The 15172-nt window shown below is 37.6% G+C and overlaps 1 protein-coding gene across 5 annotated transcripts in view; it reads left to right on the top strand.

The window, feature by feature from the left end:
• Positions 1–15172, top strand: part of GSAP (gamma-secretase activating protein) — a 99707-nt gene that overhangs the window by 22617 nt on the left and 61918 nt on the right. For 3 of the 5 annotated variants that reach the window (XM_019744568.2, XM_019744569.2, XM_019744570.2), the window contains 6 exons: positions 1178–1247; positions 2476–2525; positions 5756–5860; positions 6421–6480; positions 7414–7457; positions 8361–8446. In XM_019744568.2, coding sequence (XP_019600127.2) covers positions 1178–1247; positions 2476–2525; positions 5756–5860; positions 6421–6480; positions 7414–7457; positions 8361–8446 — 415 coding nt within the window. Of the gene's footprint in view, positions 1–1177; positions 1248–1281; positions 1699–2475; positions 2526–5755; positions 5861–6420; positions 6481–7413; positions 7458–8360; positions 8447–15172 lie in introns of those variants that run through there. The other 2 variants (XM_074340631.1, XM_019744572.2) reach the window with 2 other exon arrangements.

Raw genomic sequence — 15172 nt, 5'->3', positions numbered from 1 at the left:
CCCTTGCGGGACTCGAGGAATTGAACTGGCAACCTTGCGGTTGAGAGCCCACTGGCCTATGTGGGAATCGAACCGGCAGCCTTTGGAATTAGGAGCATGGAGCTCTAATGACCTGAGCCACCGGGCTGGCCCCTGCTATCTATTTTATAATTTTGAGGTTATTGCTGTGAAGAATGGTATATAGTTAATGGCTTATTTTTCAGTTCTAAAGGGGAGACTTGATGACAGATGATGTTAAAAATTGACTGGGTTCTGTTTCTAATATGTCATTACTAGAAGTTAGGACACCAGGTAATATAGCTTGTCAAAAATTTCCCCAGTCTGTAGAGAGACTGCCAACTATAAAATAGCGACATAAAAGGTTATGTTCTTTCATTATGTTTTCAAGTTTGGAGGGAAAAGGCAAAATTCACCCGTGGATTTTAGTAAACTTTTATGTTACAAAACGGACCTGCTAGTTTATTGTTACTCTTTTGATAATGGAAGAATTAAGTCACTGGTGTCATCCCAAGACCAGTGTTCCCTCATCACAGCTGATGGCATCAGGCCTTGTGTTTCTGGCTGCCTGCTTCGTCCTGTGGGCTGGCACTTATGGGTGAATGGGGTGGACCAAGCCTTTTCCTCCTAGGGGCAGTGATTTCAGGCTTATAGTTCGTCCACCGCACGCCACACTGTGACTCACTGTCTTTTCTTGGAAAGTCCCTGGCTATGTTGTGCTTTGTCTACTGGATGTGGGACTTTGGAAGTTGTAATGGAGAGTCCGTTTACTTAGCTCAAAATACTAGGGTTTAGTTGCACAACAGATTATTGATCACTCTTACTTCGTGCATGTGAAACAGAGCTTTCTGTAGAAATGTTGTTTACCTCATTTCTGATTGGCATATTCCAAACAGCATGCACCGTCCCTAGAAATAGCTTGCACTTTAGCCTCACTGTTAAATGAATTATGTTGTACCTGCAATCAATTCCCCACCCCCGCTCCCCCACCCACTGGAAACCTGAGCTCCTGAGAGCGTTCCCTAGTCCTGCTTGCTTCCCTCTGTAATTGTGCGTGAATGTGACTCACCGAAACAAGACTGTGGTTCCCAGTCCCTTGTATGGTATTCAAACACAACTTCTGGAATATTTGTGTAGGCAAAGTAGTTGCTTATGATTTTGGTGAATTTCCTTTTTGCAGTTCCTCTATCCACATGTTGACAGTCATCCTCTTCCAGAGAACCATCTGTTACTGATTTCAGAAGAGAAATGTAAGTGCATCTTCAGGTGGTATCTGGGGACTTCATGAAGGGCACATCTAGTGAAGTGTGGGACATGACTGAACCTTCTAGATATCCACTCGCCAATGCTGAGCGTCCTCTCACCTTTGGTGTCTATTTGAGACCTAGGACTCCTGTGGAAGGGCTTTTCCTTTCAGCCCCGACTTGCTGATCCCTCAGGATCTGCTCTTCCCTCATCCTGGGGATGATGGGCTCCTGCGTCTGTGGATTTCCAATGTTGTCTCATGGTAGGATGTTTGTAGAACAGTTGTGCACGTCAGTTTTGCCTTCTTTAGTCCATCCGTTTTTAGGATGTGCGTCACAGGATAACCATGATGTGAGCAGAGAGGCTTAGGCAGAGACAAAGGAAGGCATTAGAAGCTAGAAGAAATCCATGACAGAACTTGAGGACACGTACTAACATAGCCAAATTCAGGTCGAGGTAAATAAGATTGCGACATCCTTTAATGATATTTTCAAGTTGGGGGCTGGGAGGAGAAAGGACGAACATCACTAGTGGATCTCATCTACTAAACAGTCTTTCCTGCTACAAGATGAAACTGCTGATTTATAATTGGGAGAACAGGCCTGAGTCTTGTGTTCCATTCCTGTGCTCTTGTCCACTGTCTGTCTCACTTTTTTGTATCTAGCACTGGCAGAAGATAAGTATAGGGAATGAATCTAAATTCCTTACTGAGAAAAAGGGACCACCTACAAATCGACCCAAAATATTTAGAGTTTTGCTAATGTGAAATTGATCCCTATAAAAATGCTTCGTCCAGAGCATTTTTGTATAATGATTTGTATAATGAGTTTTCTATCTAATATTTTCATACAAACAGGTATCTGGTATTTGGAAACTGATGGTAACCCTGTCAAATGAGCCTGTGTTAGCTGCCTATAAGACTGATGGTACAGGGGAGGCAAATGCTTGTTGAGGGAACCCAGGGGAGCAGAAAGGTTAAACGCTTCATATGTTGTCGATATTGGGAGCAGAGTAAATGCTGGACTTGAAACAGACTGTAAAGGGAGGGTGGAGAAAGGGGAGTTGTGTTTTGAACCTTTACTGTAAGATTTCTGTCTATGATAATATTTTTCAGCCAGTTATTTAATCTGCATATTTTTTAATACAAAATTATTCACAATGGTTAGGTGAAAAACATACTCATGTTTTTCATGAAGGTTAAAATCTATCTTTCTGTTGTTTGTTTTTTTAAAGATATTGAACAATTTCATATCCAAGTCATCCAAGAAGATGGAAATAAAGTGGTAAATACTTGAAATTCCTTTTGCTTCAGAGTGTTTTCCACAAATGGTGACATTTCTAGACTGTTAAAGATAGATTAATGTTACAGAAACATAATATTTTCTTTATTTGATGTCTTTCAAATTATAGACTTGCTATTGTAGCATGTGAAGTAATATAAGATATGTGAAGGGGTTAAATGTCCCCTCCCCCGGCCCCCAACGTCAGTCCCCTGAGATAACTATTATAATAATGACAGCTTTGTGTAACTCTTTCTACACATTTTACTTTGCTCCATGCACATATACAAGGATTCAGTTGTTTTTTACCAAAATAGAATCATAACATATAAATTAATTTGCAGCTTTTCTTTTTTGGTTTTTACCTAATATATCAGGGTATCTGTATAGGTTACCAAATAGAGATATAACTTTTTTCTCTAAATTTTATGCTTGGATACATATACATACATATAATAAATGAGATCATAGCATATGTGCTGTGGTTTTATATAGTAGTTCTATTTTCTTTCCTTTGTTTCCCCTATTCTCCATTCTCCCTCTTCTTTTCACCTTTAACTTTCATTCACAACCTGGTATTTCTCCTTTCATATTCTTCTCTCTACCTGTATTACGGTATCTATTACCCCCACGCCCCTGGGTTTGTTTTTATTCACTCCTCATTCAACTTTGTGGAATTATCTGCAAGTCAACTAGAATAGTTCCATTTCATTCTCTTTAGAAGTATATAATAGTCCCTGGCATGGAAGTACACAGTTTTTCATCCATTTTCCCACAGAATTACATTTACTTGATGGCCAATATTCTTTTTTCACTTGTTTGCATTAGAAATTGTCTCAAATGTTTTTGTGTCTATAGCTTCACATATTTGGTACATACATACTTGGGGCTAAATCTTCAGGGATATATAATTGGTGGATATATACTTTAATAAATTTCAACAGATTTTGCCAGATGGCTTCCCAAAAAATTGGTAATAATTCAGTTTTACAACCAAAGTGTAACAATACTCTTTCCCTTTATCTGTACCACTAATAGGTATATTTGTCTTTCTAAAACGTTTCCAATTTGATGGGTGTAAGTTGCTATCATTATTATTTTAGCTTTTATTTCCCTTTATATTCATGAGTTTGAGCACATACTATGTTTATTGGCTATTTGAATTTGCTTTTCTGAAAATTGCTTAGTTGTATCCTTTGTCTATTTTTCTTGACAATTTGTATGAGATATTAAAGATGTGTATGAGATATTGATATTAACAATGATTTCCTTCAATATTTAAATAGTCTACATCAAAATAGTCTTTCTCTGAAGGTTTTAATTTTAAAGTTAAGTGAACAAAATGGAAATGGAAAATGGCACTTATTAATATGTATCTACTATTGATTGCCTCAAAGGATGAGGCCAGGCTAGAAAATGACCAGAAGAAAATGTGTGGCTGGAGCTCTGGGCCACCAGTGGCTAAGTGCATGACAGGGCAGGGTCAGGACTAGTGGTCAGAAAAGGATCAGACCAGAGAGGAAAGACCAAAAAAGAATCCCAAAGCCAGTGATGGAAATTTAGAGGAGAGTGTTAAATAAACAAGTCGGAGTCAGAAAACTGGGAATGGGCACAAAGAACTGGCTGTTTGGAAGAGGGGTTGGGAGCCCGGAAGACACTGCAGAGAGAGTGAGGGCAAAGTCACTTGTCAGCAGCCCAGAAAGGATTCTCCTGGCCAAGACAGTGCAGCCTCAGCATTCCTTCATCCATGTGTGTCCTTCTGTGGGGCTCTTTTGCCCTCATGCGTAAAGGCTTAGACTGTCCTACTTAAGGCAGTGGGTGGTTCCGCATATCCCTCACAACATCCCTGCATGATAAAGGTGGCTTTGTAATCATCCCCATTTTTACAGAGAATGCTGCAACCAAGACTCACAGAGCTGAGGCAGCTCCAGAGAAGGAGAAAACTAACATGTAAACCTCAGTCGCCACACTCAGGTTCTTGTCAGTATATACCTTCATTGGAAAGAGTTCCCAAACCTACCCCAACCTAACACGTTTCAGAGAAGTGGAAACAAGATGGCTTTTCCAAGGTTTAGAGACAGACAGGCATGCTTGGGTCTTTTCTCTAGTATCACTTTCCTCCGTTCTAAATGTGGTGGACCTTGGCTAGCCAGAAACAGAGGTGCATAATTCTGCTTGCTCTGTGCCTCCCTCAAGTTCGAAGTTAGCCTCAGTGGAGAAATTAGGATACAGGGGATTTGGGGCATGAAAATGGACCATTCTCGTGTTCCTTCTTCTTCATTTCTACTACCTCAACTTGTCTACATTTTTTTACTCATTGTCCCAATATAGATTACTTACACTATATACCATAAGCATTGAGGCAAGTGAATTCTTAATGCCTTGTATTAAACTTGTGATAGCCTTGGCAATTGATATACCTTATTTCATTTCGCATCCTCTTCTTTTTTTTATTTATTGGGGAACATTGGGGAATAGCGTGCTTCTCCAGGGCCCATCAGCTCCAAGTCGTTGTCCTTCAATCTAGTTGTGGAGGGCGCAGCTCAGCTCCATGTCCAGTCGCCATTTTCAATCTTTAGTTGCAGGGGGCACAGCCCACCATCCCATGTGGGAATTGAACCGGCAACCTTGTTGTTGAGAGCTCGTGCTCTAACCAACTGAGCCATCCGGCAGGCCGCCCTCATTTCCCTTGTTTTGAACAAGTGTTCCTTGAGTACTATTCCGTGCTAGAAACAAGACATTGGATGTTAATTAAAATGTAACTCTTATAGAAGCACCATAGGAATACAGGGATGGAGAGTTTTGCCTTTGTTTTGGGCTGAGGTTTTCCTTGGGATCCCAGCCTCTGTGAAGGTCTCTTGTTGGCAGAGACCTGAGTGGGTTATGTCCAGAACAGGAAGCTCTGAATCTTCTGTTAACCTAGCTGTTAATTGGTGTTAGGTGTGGCTTGCCTCACTCAGCAACACCAGCCTGTCTGCTAAACTAGGAGTAGAATAAAATAGTATATTATAAAGTGTTTGGGAAGAGCAAGTAAGGAAATGGTGCTTTAAATCTTTTCTGGGAAGACTTTCCATGTGCATGTGTTGTGGGGGTGGGATGGAGGAGCGCTGCTAAAAATAAACTATGGAAATATTTACCTGTATTATAAAGATAGAATATGCAAAATAATAGTGAATTCCAGATCTGTTCTCCTTTAAAATAGTTATTTATTTCCGAAATCTTATGGCCTCTAGGTGATCAAAAATTCTGGCCACCTCCCAAGAGAGAGAGTAGCAGAGGACTTTGTTTGGGCTCAGTGGGATATGTCAGAGCAGAGATTATACTACATTGACCTGAAGGTAAAAACTAATCCACTTGTCCTCCTTTTTATAGGTACAATGGAATTTGGACATTATATAATTGTAATTTATTAATCATTGCATTTTCATTGATGGGACAGTCGGGGAAGATTTATTAAAAATAATGAAATAGGTTGCCAGCTGGGGAAGATTGGGGAGGGTGAGTAAAAAGGGAGAAGGGATTAAGAAGTACAACTTGGTAGTTACAAAACAGTCATAGGGATGTAAAGTGCAGTACTGGGAATATAGCCAATAATGTTGTAATAACTATGTATGGTGTCAGATGGGTACTAGATTTATCGAGGTGATCACTTCATAAGCTATGTAAATGTCTAATGACTATGTTTTACACATGAAACTAATATAATATTGTATATCAACTGTAATTGGAAAATGAAACAATTATTAAAACATTGTGTTTTATATAATGAAAAGATTTTCATTACTGTTTGCTTCTTGGCTACTTCCTTTTCTCTCTCTCTTTCTCTTGCTCTTTTGTTTTTTAACTAGTGTTTTCGTTGATTTTTTGGGCTAATATGTCATTCTACTTCCTCTTTTAGAAATCAAGGAGTATCTTAAAATGTATCCAGTTTTGTGCTAATGAGAACTTTAACTTAATGGTAAGTCAAGAGAATGATTGGGCTACAGGAAATTTTATAACACGTTGTCCCCTTCTAAAGAGATTTGTTATCATAAACAGCATTTTAACATTCTTGACGTGTCAGTCACTTGTTTGAGCAAGTAAAATGGCCCTCGCCATTTTGAGGCTTCAACTCTATAACAAATGCAATTAATATAGGACATTAGAAGAGCACATACAGAAAATTTCTGCTAACTGAATGCCTTTCGTTAAAGAAACAAAAGTGAGGATTAGTAGAAGGTAATAGGTGTGGTCTTTAAGTGGTAATAAGTCATTTGATGCCAGAGGACTTGTGAGGTTGATAAATTTGAGGATAAGGGAAATAGTGAGAGGGTATAGTTTAATTAGTAAAACTCTAGCATGACTTTTGCAAATCTATTTGTAATGCTAGCCTTGCGGTGAGGAATGATAAATAGTTTTATTTGTGATGGACAGTACATTCTTCTTCCTCTTGACTAGTACTAATATTGGTGTCTAATGTAGATTGGTATCATACCATTGTAAGAATTTCATTTATTTCTTCTGCCCCACCCTCTCTTTTGACTCAGCCACTGTCCTTCTGAAGACACAGTCCTTCCCTCCTTATGTGGTCTTCTGTGTCTTGTAAAAGTTTACTCGTTCCAATTGGTTTATCATACAACCCATTTATGATATTCAAATCTGAGGCAAAGTTTGCCAAGTATTAGCTCTGTGAGAAATAAATATACATCGAGCTTGTGATTGTATGTAAACTCCAGAATATTCTTGATGTAATTTCTGTGCTGTGAATTTGGGGAATAACCTGCGAAGAGAATGGTTAAATGTGCTCTTCATGATTAGGTAATTACAGTGTTATCAGGCTTGCTGTGGTTTTCAGAACTCTTGTCACGTAGTAATATCATTTTTTGTTTGTTTTCTCCTGATTTTTTGACAGTTTGAAGCACCCTTGGACATATCATTAAGTGACTCAGGATTTAAGTAAGTTATTCATAGATTACTATTAATTTTTATAGATACTCATGGGCAAAATGATTATATTTATATCTAATCTAGGGTATGTAGATAAAAGGATAATTTGGTGTATGTGTGTGTGTGTATCTTCTTTTGTATTTCTGTTCTCTATAGGGACTCTAAGCAGTTTTATCAAGCATGAACACAGGGTTTTTCCATGCAAAGTCAAGAGTATTGATTTTTATGGCCATTTATTTCTATAGGGCATCTCCATTTATTTTGATCTATGGAAGTGCTCTTCTCCCTGTGATTTAATAAAGAATTTGATGAGTCAGAGAGAACTACATTTAGAATCAAACATCAAAACCTTCTTCTTGTTGCAATAAAAGAGGATGTCACAGGTCAATCCACTTGTAGCTCAGCTGAGTCCACTGCTTTATTTCTTTTCTATTTTCCTCTTTACACAAACAGTCACTTTTTTCCCCCAGACTATTTTGAATGTAGTAAAAACATGAAACACTTTTGAAAAAATACACCTAAAGCCAATAGTGCCTAGAAGAAATGGAAGTCTTCTTGAATTAAAGTAATGATAATCCTAAAATTTTAAGTGTTTCACTAGCTTTATCTCATCATATATGAATATTCAGTTGTACTTATTTTGAAACAGTATATGCACTACTCTAAATCAGAAAATGTTATAAAAATGTAAGCTGAAAGTAATATATTTTTTCCTCTGTTGCCCAGCCCATACCATTTATGTACCATGTAGTTTTTTAAATCACTGTTTTACAGAATTTTTTTAACCAAACATATTCTCTACTTAAATTTTTCATGTCTCTACTTCTGTGGGTATATTTTAGTGGCTACTACCCTTTATGAGGGAATTTATTTTTAAATGCATTCACAATTTCATATCTTTTATATTCTTAGGCTTGTCAACTTTGGATGTGATAATCTTCAAGACCAAGAGAAATTATCCAAATACCTGACTCTGTGCGTTTTTACCAACCATACAGGTAGAACAAGGGTTGCATTTATCAATTTATTCAACTAGAGTTCTATATAAAATTTAGCCATTTAGCTATATGGATCTTGAAAGTGAAATGTAATATGGACACATTTACAGAAGTGATCATACGGAGTTTTATATACCAGATTATCTTCTCCACTGTAATTTTACATTTTTGCAGTCCACAGGGTTGTTATTCTACTAGTTATTTTTTGTGTTATTGTTCTAATAGAGGGCATGGATTCTCATTTAATCAATCTCCATTTTCTCACCTACTTCATCTGTTACCAAATGACACAGCAATGGGGTTGCTTTTTGCATCAGGATTACCTGATGTGTTTGGGTTCTAAATCTATATAGTTGGCTACTTTAAGAGCCAAGCTATAACCTACTGAGCTAGCAATCAAAGCTTGACATAAAATTGTACATTGTACATAGATAAAATAAAGGGGGGAAAAACAAGTACCTGAAAATGAGAGGAGAGGAGTATGATTACATGAATGAATCTTGGGGGAGGACTTCTGATTAACCTTAATAGTTATCTAAACGATCAACTGTAATAATTAAATGTAATAGTCATTTTTAATATCCAGACTTGAGTGGAGTTAAGTAGCACTTGGACTAAAATTGTATTCCTTTAAAGCAAAATTATCTGGTATTCATTAAGCTAGCATTTATGGTGCACTTACTGTATGCCAGCTATTGGGGATACAGTGATTAGCAAAACTGACCTACTCTGTATTAATATAGAGGTTACTATTTGGTGTGCATCTTTCACACTAAATAAGTACATGCATTTTATTTAAATAGAAGCATGATAAATATTATGAATGAGAGTTGTAGGAAGCCATGAGAGCATATAATGGAGTATCTTCGAATATGTTCTAAGTCAGTCAGTCTGTCTCTGTTTCTCCCTTCCTCCAAGACGTCCCCGCCTGCTCTTCATCATAAAAATTACATGCTTTTCTGCCTCACTCTTTCATAATTCATCCCATTTTCCTCCCTGTCCATTGCAGGTCTCCCTCAGCCTCATGAGGCCCTCCATAAACCAGTCTTGAGGAGTTTAGGGAAGGAAGTGACATTTCACTTGAGACTTGAAGGATGTAGGGAGAGCAATGGGGGGAGTATTGTAAGAGGAAGTGGAAGAGATGGGCAGGGGCCAGGTCATGTAGGGCCGTGCAGACCGGGGAAAGATTTAATATTTCCTTCTAGGAGTCATTAAAGGTTTTTTCTTATTATGACATTTTATTTTGAGAGTGCTCAAGCACACAGAAAAGTTCAAGAATATAATGAACATCAGTGTGCCTTTTACTTAAACAGTTGTATCATTTATAGTATTTTCTTTATCATTCTCCTTACGTATTGGTACCATTTGCTTCCTTTTGACTAAACCATTCAAAAGTAAGTTGCAGGGTGGCCAGATGGCTCAGTTGGTTAGAGCGTGAGCTCTGAACAACAGGGTTGCTGGTTCACTTCCCACATGGGATAGTGGGCTGCACCCCCTGCAACTAAGATTGAAAATGGCAACTGGACTTGGAGCTGAGCTGCGCCCTCCACAACTAAATTGAAGGACGACTTGGAGCTGATGGGCCCTGGAGAAACACACTGTTTCCCAATATTCCCCAATAAAATTAAAAAAAAGAAAGTTAAAAACAAACAAACAGTAAGTTGCAGACATCACGACACTTTACCACTAAATAATTCAGCATGTATCTCCTTCAATTAAGGGCATTCTTTTATATAACCTTGGTTCCATTATCACTGAAAGAAATAAATTATGTTAACTAGTAAATTATTTAATATTTAAATTTCCATAATTATTTAAAAATATATATGTATGTATATATGTGTATGCATATAAATAATTATATGTATGTATGTATATAACTTTTAAAGTCAGGATCCCATCAAGATTCGTGAATTACATTTGGTTATATCTTTGAAGTCTCTTTTAATATAGACAAGTTCCCAACTCATATCCTCTGTTCTTTTTTTTTTTCCCTTTCACAACATTGACATTTTGAAGAGTCCGGGCCATTTGCCTTGTGGAATGTTCCACATTCTGGATTTATCTAATTGTTTTCTTGTGAAATTATTATTATTATCTGAAATTATTTAACTTTTTTCTCTATCCTCTACATTTCCTATAAATGGGAAGTTAGTCCTAAAGGCATTGTTAGATTTAAGTTAAACACTTTTGGTAAGAATATTTCATAAGTGATGTTTGAACGTTATTTGTACCAGATCAGGAGGCGGGTAATGTCAGGATGTCCTAATATTGGTGATGCTACATTTGGTTCCTTGGTTAAGTGGTAACCACCGTCTGTCTCCCTTGTAAAGTTATATTCTGACCTTTGTGTTAGTGATCTGTGAGGTGATGCTTTGGCATCATACTCTGATTATCCTATTTTCCAACAACTTCTCATCTGTTGGTTTGGAATTCCTGATGGTCCTTTACTGAAGTATTGCAAGCAGAAAGTGACATGATTAGATATGTGGTTTTAAAACATCACTGTGGCTGCTGTGTAAAGAATGGGTTGGAGGAGGCAGGAGGAAGAGTTGGGGGATGAGCAGTTAGGATGAGGTTGTAGTCATACATTTGAGATGAGGGTGCTTCAACTAGTGTAGGCAGTAGCAGTAGAGAGAATTGGATGGGTTTAAGATGAATTTTGGAGAGGGAACTGAGAAGACTTTGCTATAAAATAGATGGAGAGGAATGGTTCTCAGATTTCTGGCATAAGCAAATGCGTGAACAGTGTAGTGTTTTTGGTGGGCCTTAGAAAGGGACATCATGAGGTGTTTTTTTTTTAGATGTGTAAACTAAGAGATCTGGAGCTTTGAAGAGGGGTCAGGACTGGAGATGAATAAATGGAGAAGTTGCCAGACTACAGCTGGCATTTGAAACCATGGGCGGGGTCTAGGGTCAAAAGGGAAGAAGTTTAGTTATAAAATCTAGGAACAAAAATATATAAAGGTTAGGTGGAACATCCCAAGGAAAAGGAAAACAAATGTGTAGAGAGAGAAAGGAGTAAAACCCAGTGTGGCTTTATAGCAGAGGGAGTTATTAAAGCAGGGGGAACTTCACAAAGGAGAGAGTGGCTAACTTAATAGGTAGTGAGAGGTAGAGTCCCTTGGGTCTGGCAGGATGGAGGAATCTGTGAGTAGTTTGTGTTGGGTGATTAAGGTGAGATTTTTTTTTTGCATTTTTTTTTAAAATTATTAGTTTCAGGTGTACAAAACAATGTAATAGACATTTATACCCATGATAACCCTTCTGCTACCCCTCTGACATCGTATATAGCTGTTACAGTTCCACTGACTCTATTCCTTATGCTGTACTCTACATCCTGTGACCATATATATATATATATAAAAACTATAATCGACATTCATTATTATTCAGCTTCAGCTTCAGGTGTACACTGCAGTGGTCAGGTACCTACACCATCCCTGAGGTGGTCTCCTTAAAAGGACAAGTGTCCATTGGATACCCTACCAAATGATTATATTCCCCAAACCGTCTTTCGTATCCCTGTGTCAGTTTTGTGGTTACTAATTGTTAAGGTGCGATTTTCATTGTAATGTGTTAAGTAGCATGTGGGAGTTGAAAAAAATCGTAGCAGTCTTTGTACACAGGAGAGAGGCAATGGCTGGAAGGGGAAGTAGGATTTAGGCAATATTATTTTTAAGATGGTAGAGACTATGGTATGTTTGAATGTTTACGGGGTATCTAGTGCCAAGAGAAAAGATGACAATACAGAGCAGAGAGAAATAACTGGTAGAGTGAATTTGCTTAGAATGTGGATGTAATTGGGCTCATGTGGAGAGACCAGGATAGGTTCTTCCTTAGGACTTCACTTTGAATCTATTAGATGTAAACAGTCACTTCAGGCTTTTATTCTATGAAGCTTTTATTCCTTTTCATTTTACTCCTATAGGAGTTTCTCATGAATAGTAGCAGCTTTAATTTATAAATGGGCTATCTATGACATGTTTTGTTTAACAAAATGTTAGGTATATCTGGCATGCGATGTGAAAGAGTCTGTTTTTTCCTTTCTCAGAAACATCTAGGAGAGTAGAAAATGAACCTGCTCTTCACAGTCAGCTTTGAAATGAAAAACTAAGATGACTTCAAATGGGATGCTTCCAGATTTAGGCCAAAACAAGCCAGAGAAATAATCTTTAGGATTTTGACTAATAAGGTGCCAGTTTATGTATTTCCCAAGTTGCTTTTCAAAAATTATTTTTTACCTTTGTGCTCAAACAAACAAAAAGGCATTTCAGCAAAGTAGGGATGGAGAAGGGACAACTAGTCTAATCCCTGTATGGCTCGCTCTATAATAGAGAGTGTAATTTTCCAGAAAACAAAGTTGATAAAAGGAATACTGATAGACTCAGGGCCTTATACAAACTCAGCTTATTCCACATATTTATATTAATGATGCTGCTATGATAATATTTGATGTTCAGTTGTCACATGTTGGTCATTGGGAGTTACTTTCACCATTACTTCTTACATTCTGGAATGCGTCTTGGTTTTGAATTTTCTGTCCTAAGAAATGAAACCCGCTACCTTCCAAGGAATTAGAGATCACAATCTGGATAGTAGGGGTGCTCATGAGAGCTGATAGTGGGCAAAAGTGCTGCTGTTGTTTCAGGCCACTTCTGTATTAAGATTATGAATTCATATAGATTTTTCTAATCTTTTACAGTAGGAGGGTGAATCAGAGACTTCGTAAAACATTGAAAGAAAGAAAATATTCTCCTTCCTTCCATGGCTGATAGTCATCCTTGAAGCTGCATTTAGAGCTGTCTTGTGTGTTCCGAGTCAGTGGCTGTAAATTTTTTTTTTTTTTTTGTACACTACCTATTGGGAGGTAGTGCAGGAAGAAAAGTGTAAATTCTCCTTCCTGTCCATATAATTTTAAGAGTTGCTCTTCACAAGTTTCCAGAATTAGCTCTGTGTTTTAGCATTTTGTAGAGACTTTTGCAATGAGATAATTTCTCTTGGACAACTTTGTCCTTAATAGCTTTCATTGTCCAAATGGTTTCCCGAAGGCAAGCCAACGTGGAGATGTTATCTTCATCATTGAGGAGTATTTATTAAGCATCTCTGGATGCACCATTAAGAGCATGCTTTGTTTTTTCAAACTATGACTTCCCCCAAATGTACATAGCAGTAAAATTATTCTGAAATAATGATAATAGCAGCTAACCTTTATCTCACTTAATTCTCATATAAAAACCATATGAGGTAGGTTCTATATTTTCTTTATTTACAAATGAGGAAATTAATTAATTTCCTGAGGCTTAGATAATTTAATTAATTTGCCTTTAGCAAATGTTAAAAATACTGATACCTGGGTCTCACCTTCAGAGATTCTGATTTAGTTGATCTAAGGTGGAGCCTGGGCATCTATGCGCCCAGGTAAGTTTAATGTACCTTAGGGTTGAGAACCAGTGCTCCACAGCTGTGTTGTTCAATGTGGCAGCCACTAGCCACTGGTGGTGATTTAAATTTAATTAAAATTAAATAAAATGAAAAAGGCCACATTTTATTTATTTATTTGTTTTATTAGTTTCAGGTACACAAGACAAAGTAATACTTAGATGTTCATCATTTGTATCCCTCACACTGTGTGAACCCCCCTCCCCCATCCACTATCCCTCTGACATCGCACAGAGCCATTACATTTCCACTGTGTCTATTCCTAATGCTGGACCTCACTTCTTGTAAGTATATACATACATACATACATACATACATACATATATATATGTGTATATATATATATATATATATATATATATATATATATAAAATTATAGTTGGCATTCATTATTGTTCAGCTTCAGGTGTACAGTGCAGTGATCAGGCATCTACATCATCCCTGAGGTAGTTTCCCAAATGAGACAAGTGTCCATCGTATACCCTACAAAATCTTTACAACATTATTGATTACATTCCCCAAATTAATTTTCAAAACCCCGTGGCCATCTTGTGGTTACCGATTGTGCTTTCTAATCCCCTCACCTTCCCCCTTATCCCCACCTCCCCGCCCATCTAGCAACCCTCAGTTTTTCCTCTATGCCTCCAAAACTGCTTCTGATTTGTTCATTCACTTATTCTTTTCTTTAGATTCCACATATAAGTGAGATCATATGGTATTTGTCTTTCTCTGGCTGACTTATGTCACTTAACATAATGTTCTCTAGGTCCATCCATGTTGTTGCAAATGGTAAGATTTCTTTCTTCTTTATGGCTGCGTAATACTCCATTGTATAAATGTACCACAGTTTCTTAATCCAGTCATCTACCGATGGGCATTTCGGTTATTTCCATGTCTTGGCTATTGTGTATAGTGCTGCAATAAACATAGGAGTGCATAAAGATTTTTGAATTAGAGTTTTGGATTTCTCCGGATAGATACCTAGGAGTGGAATTGCTGGATCATAAGGTAGCTCCATTTTCAGATTTTTGAGATACCTCCATACTGTCTTCCATACTGGCTTCACCAATCTGCAATCCCACCAACAGTGCACACGCGTTCCCTTTTCTCCACATCCGGGCCAACACTTGTTGTTTGTTGATTTATTGATGATAGCCATTTTGACTGGGGTGAGGTGGTATCTCATTGTGGTTTTTATTTGCATTTCTCTGATGGTTAGTGAGGTTGAGCATTTCTTCATATGTCTGTTTGCCATCTGTACGTCCTTTTTAGAAAAATGTCTC

The sequence above is a fragment of the Rhinolophus sinicus genome, linkage group LG09 (genome assembly GCF_036562045.2).
Source record: "Rhinolophus sinicus isolate RSC01 linkage group LG09, ASM3656204v1, whole genome shotgun sequence".
Taxonomy (NCBI): domain Eukaryota; kingdom Metazoa; phylum Chordata; class Mammalia; order Chiroptera; family Rhinolophidae; genus Rhinolophus; species Rhinolophus sinicus.
This window is presented reverse-complemented; position numbering and strand designations above follow the sequence as displayed.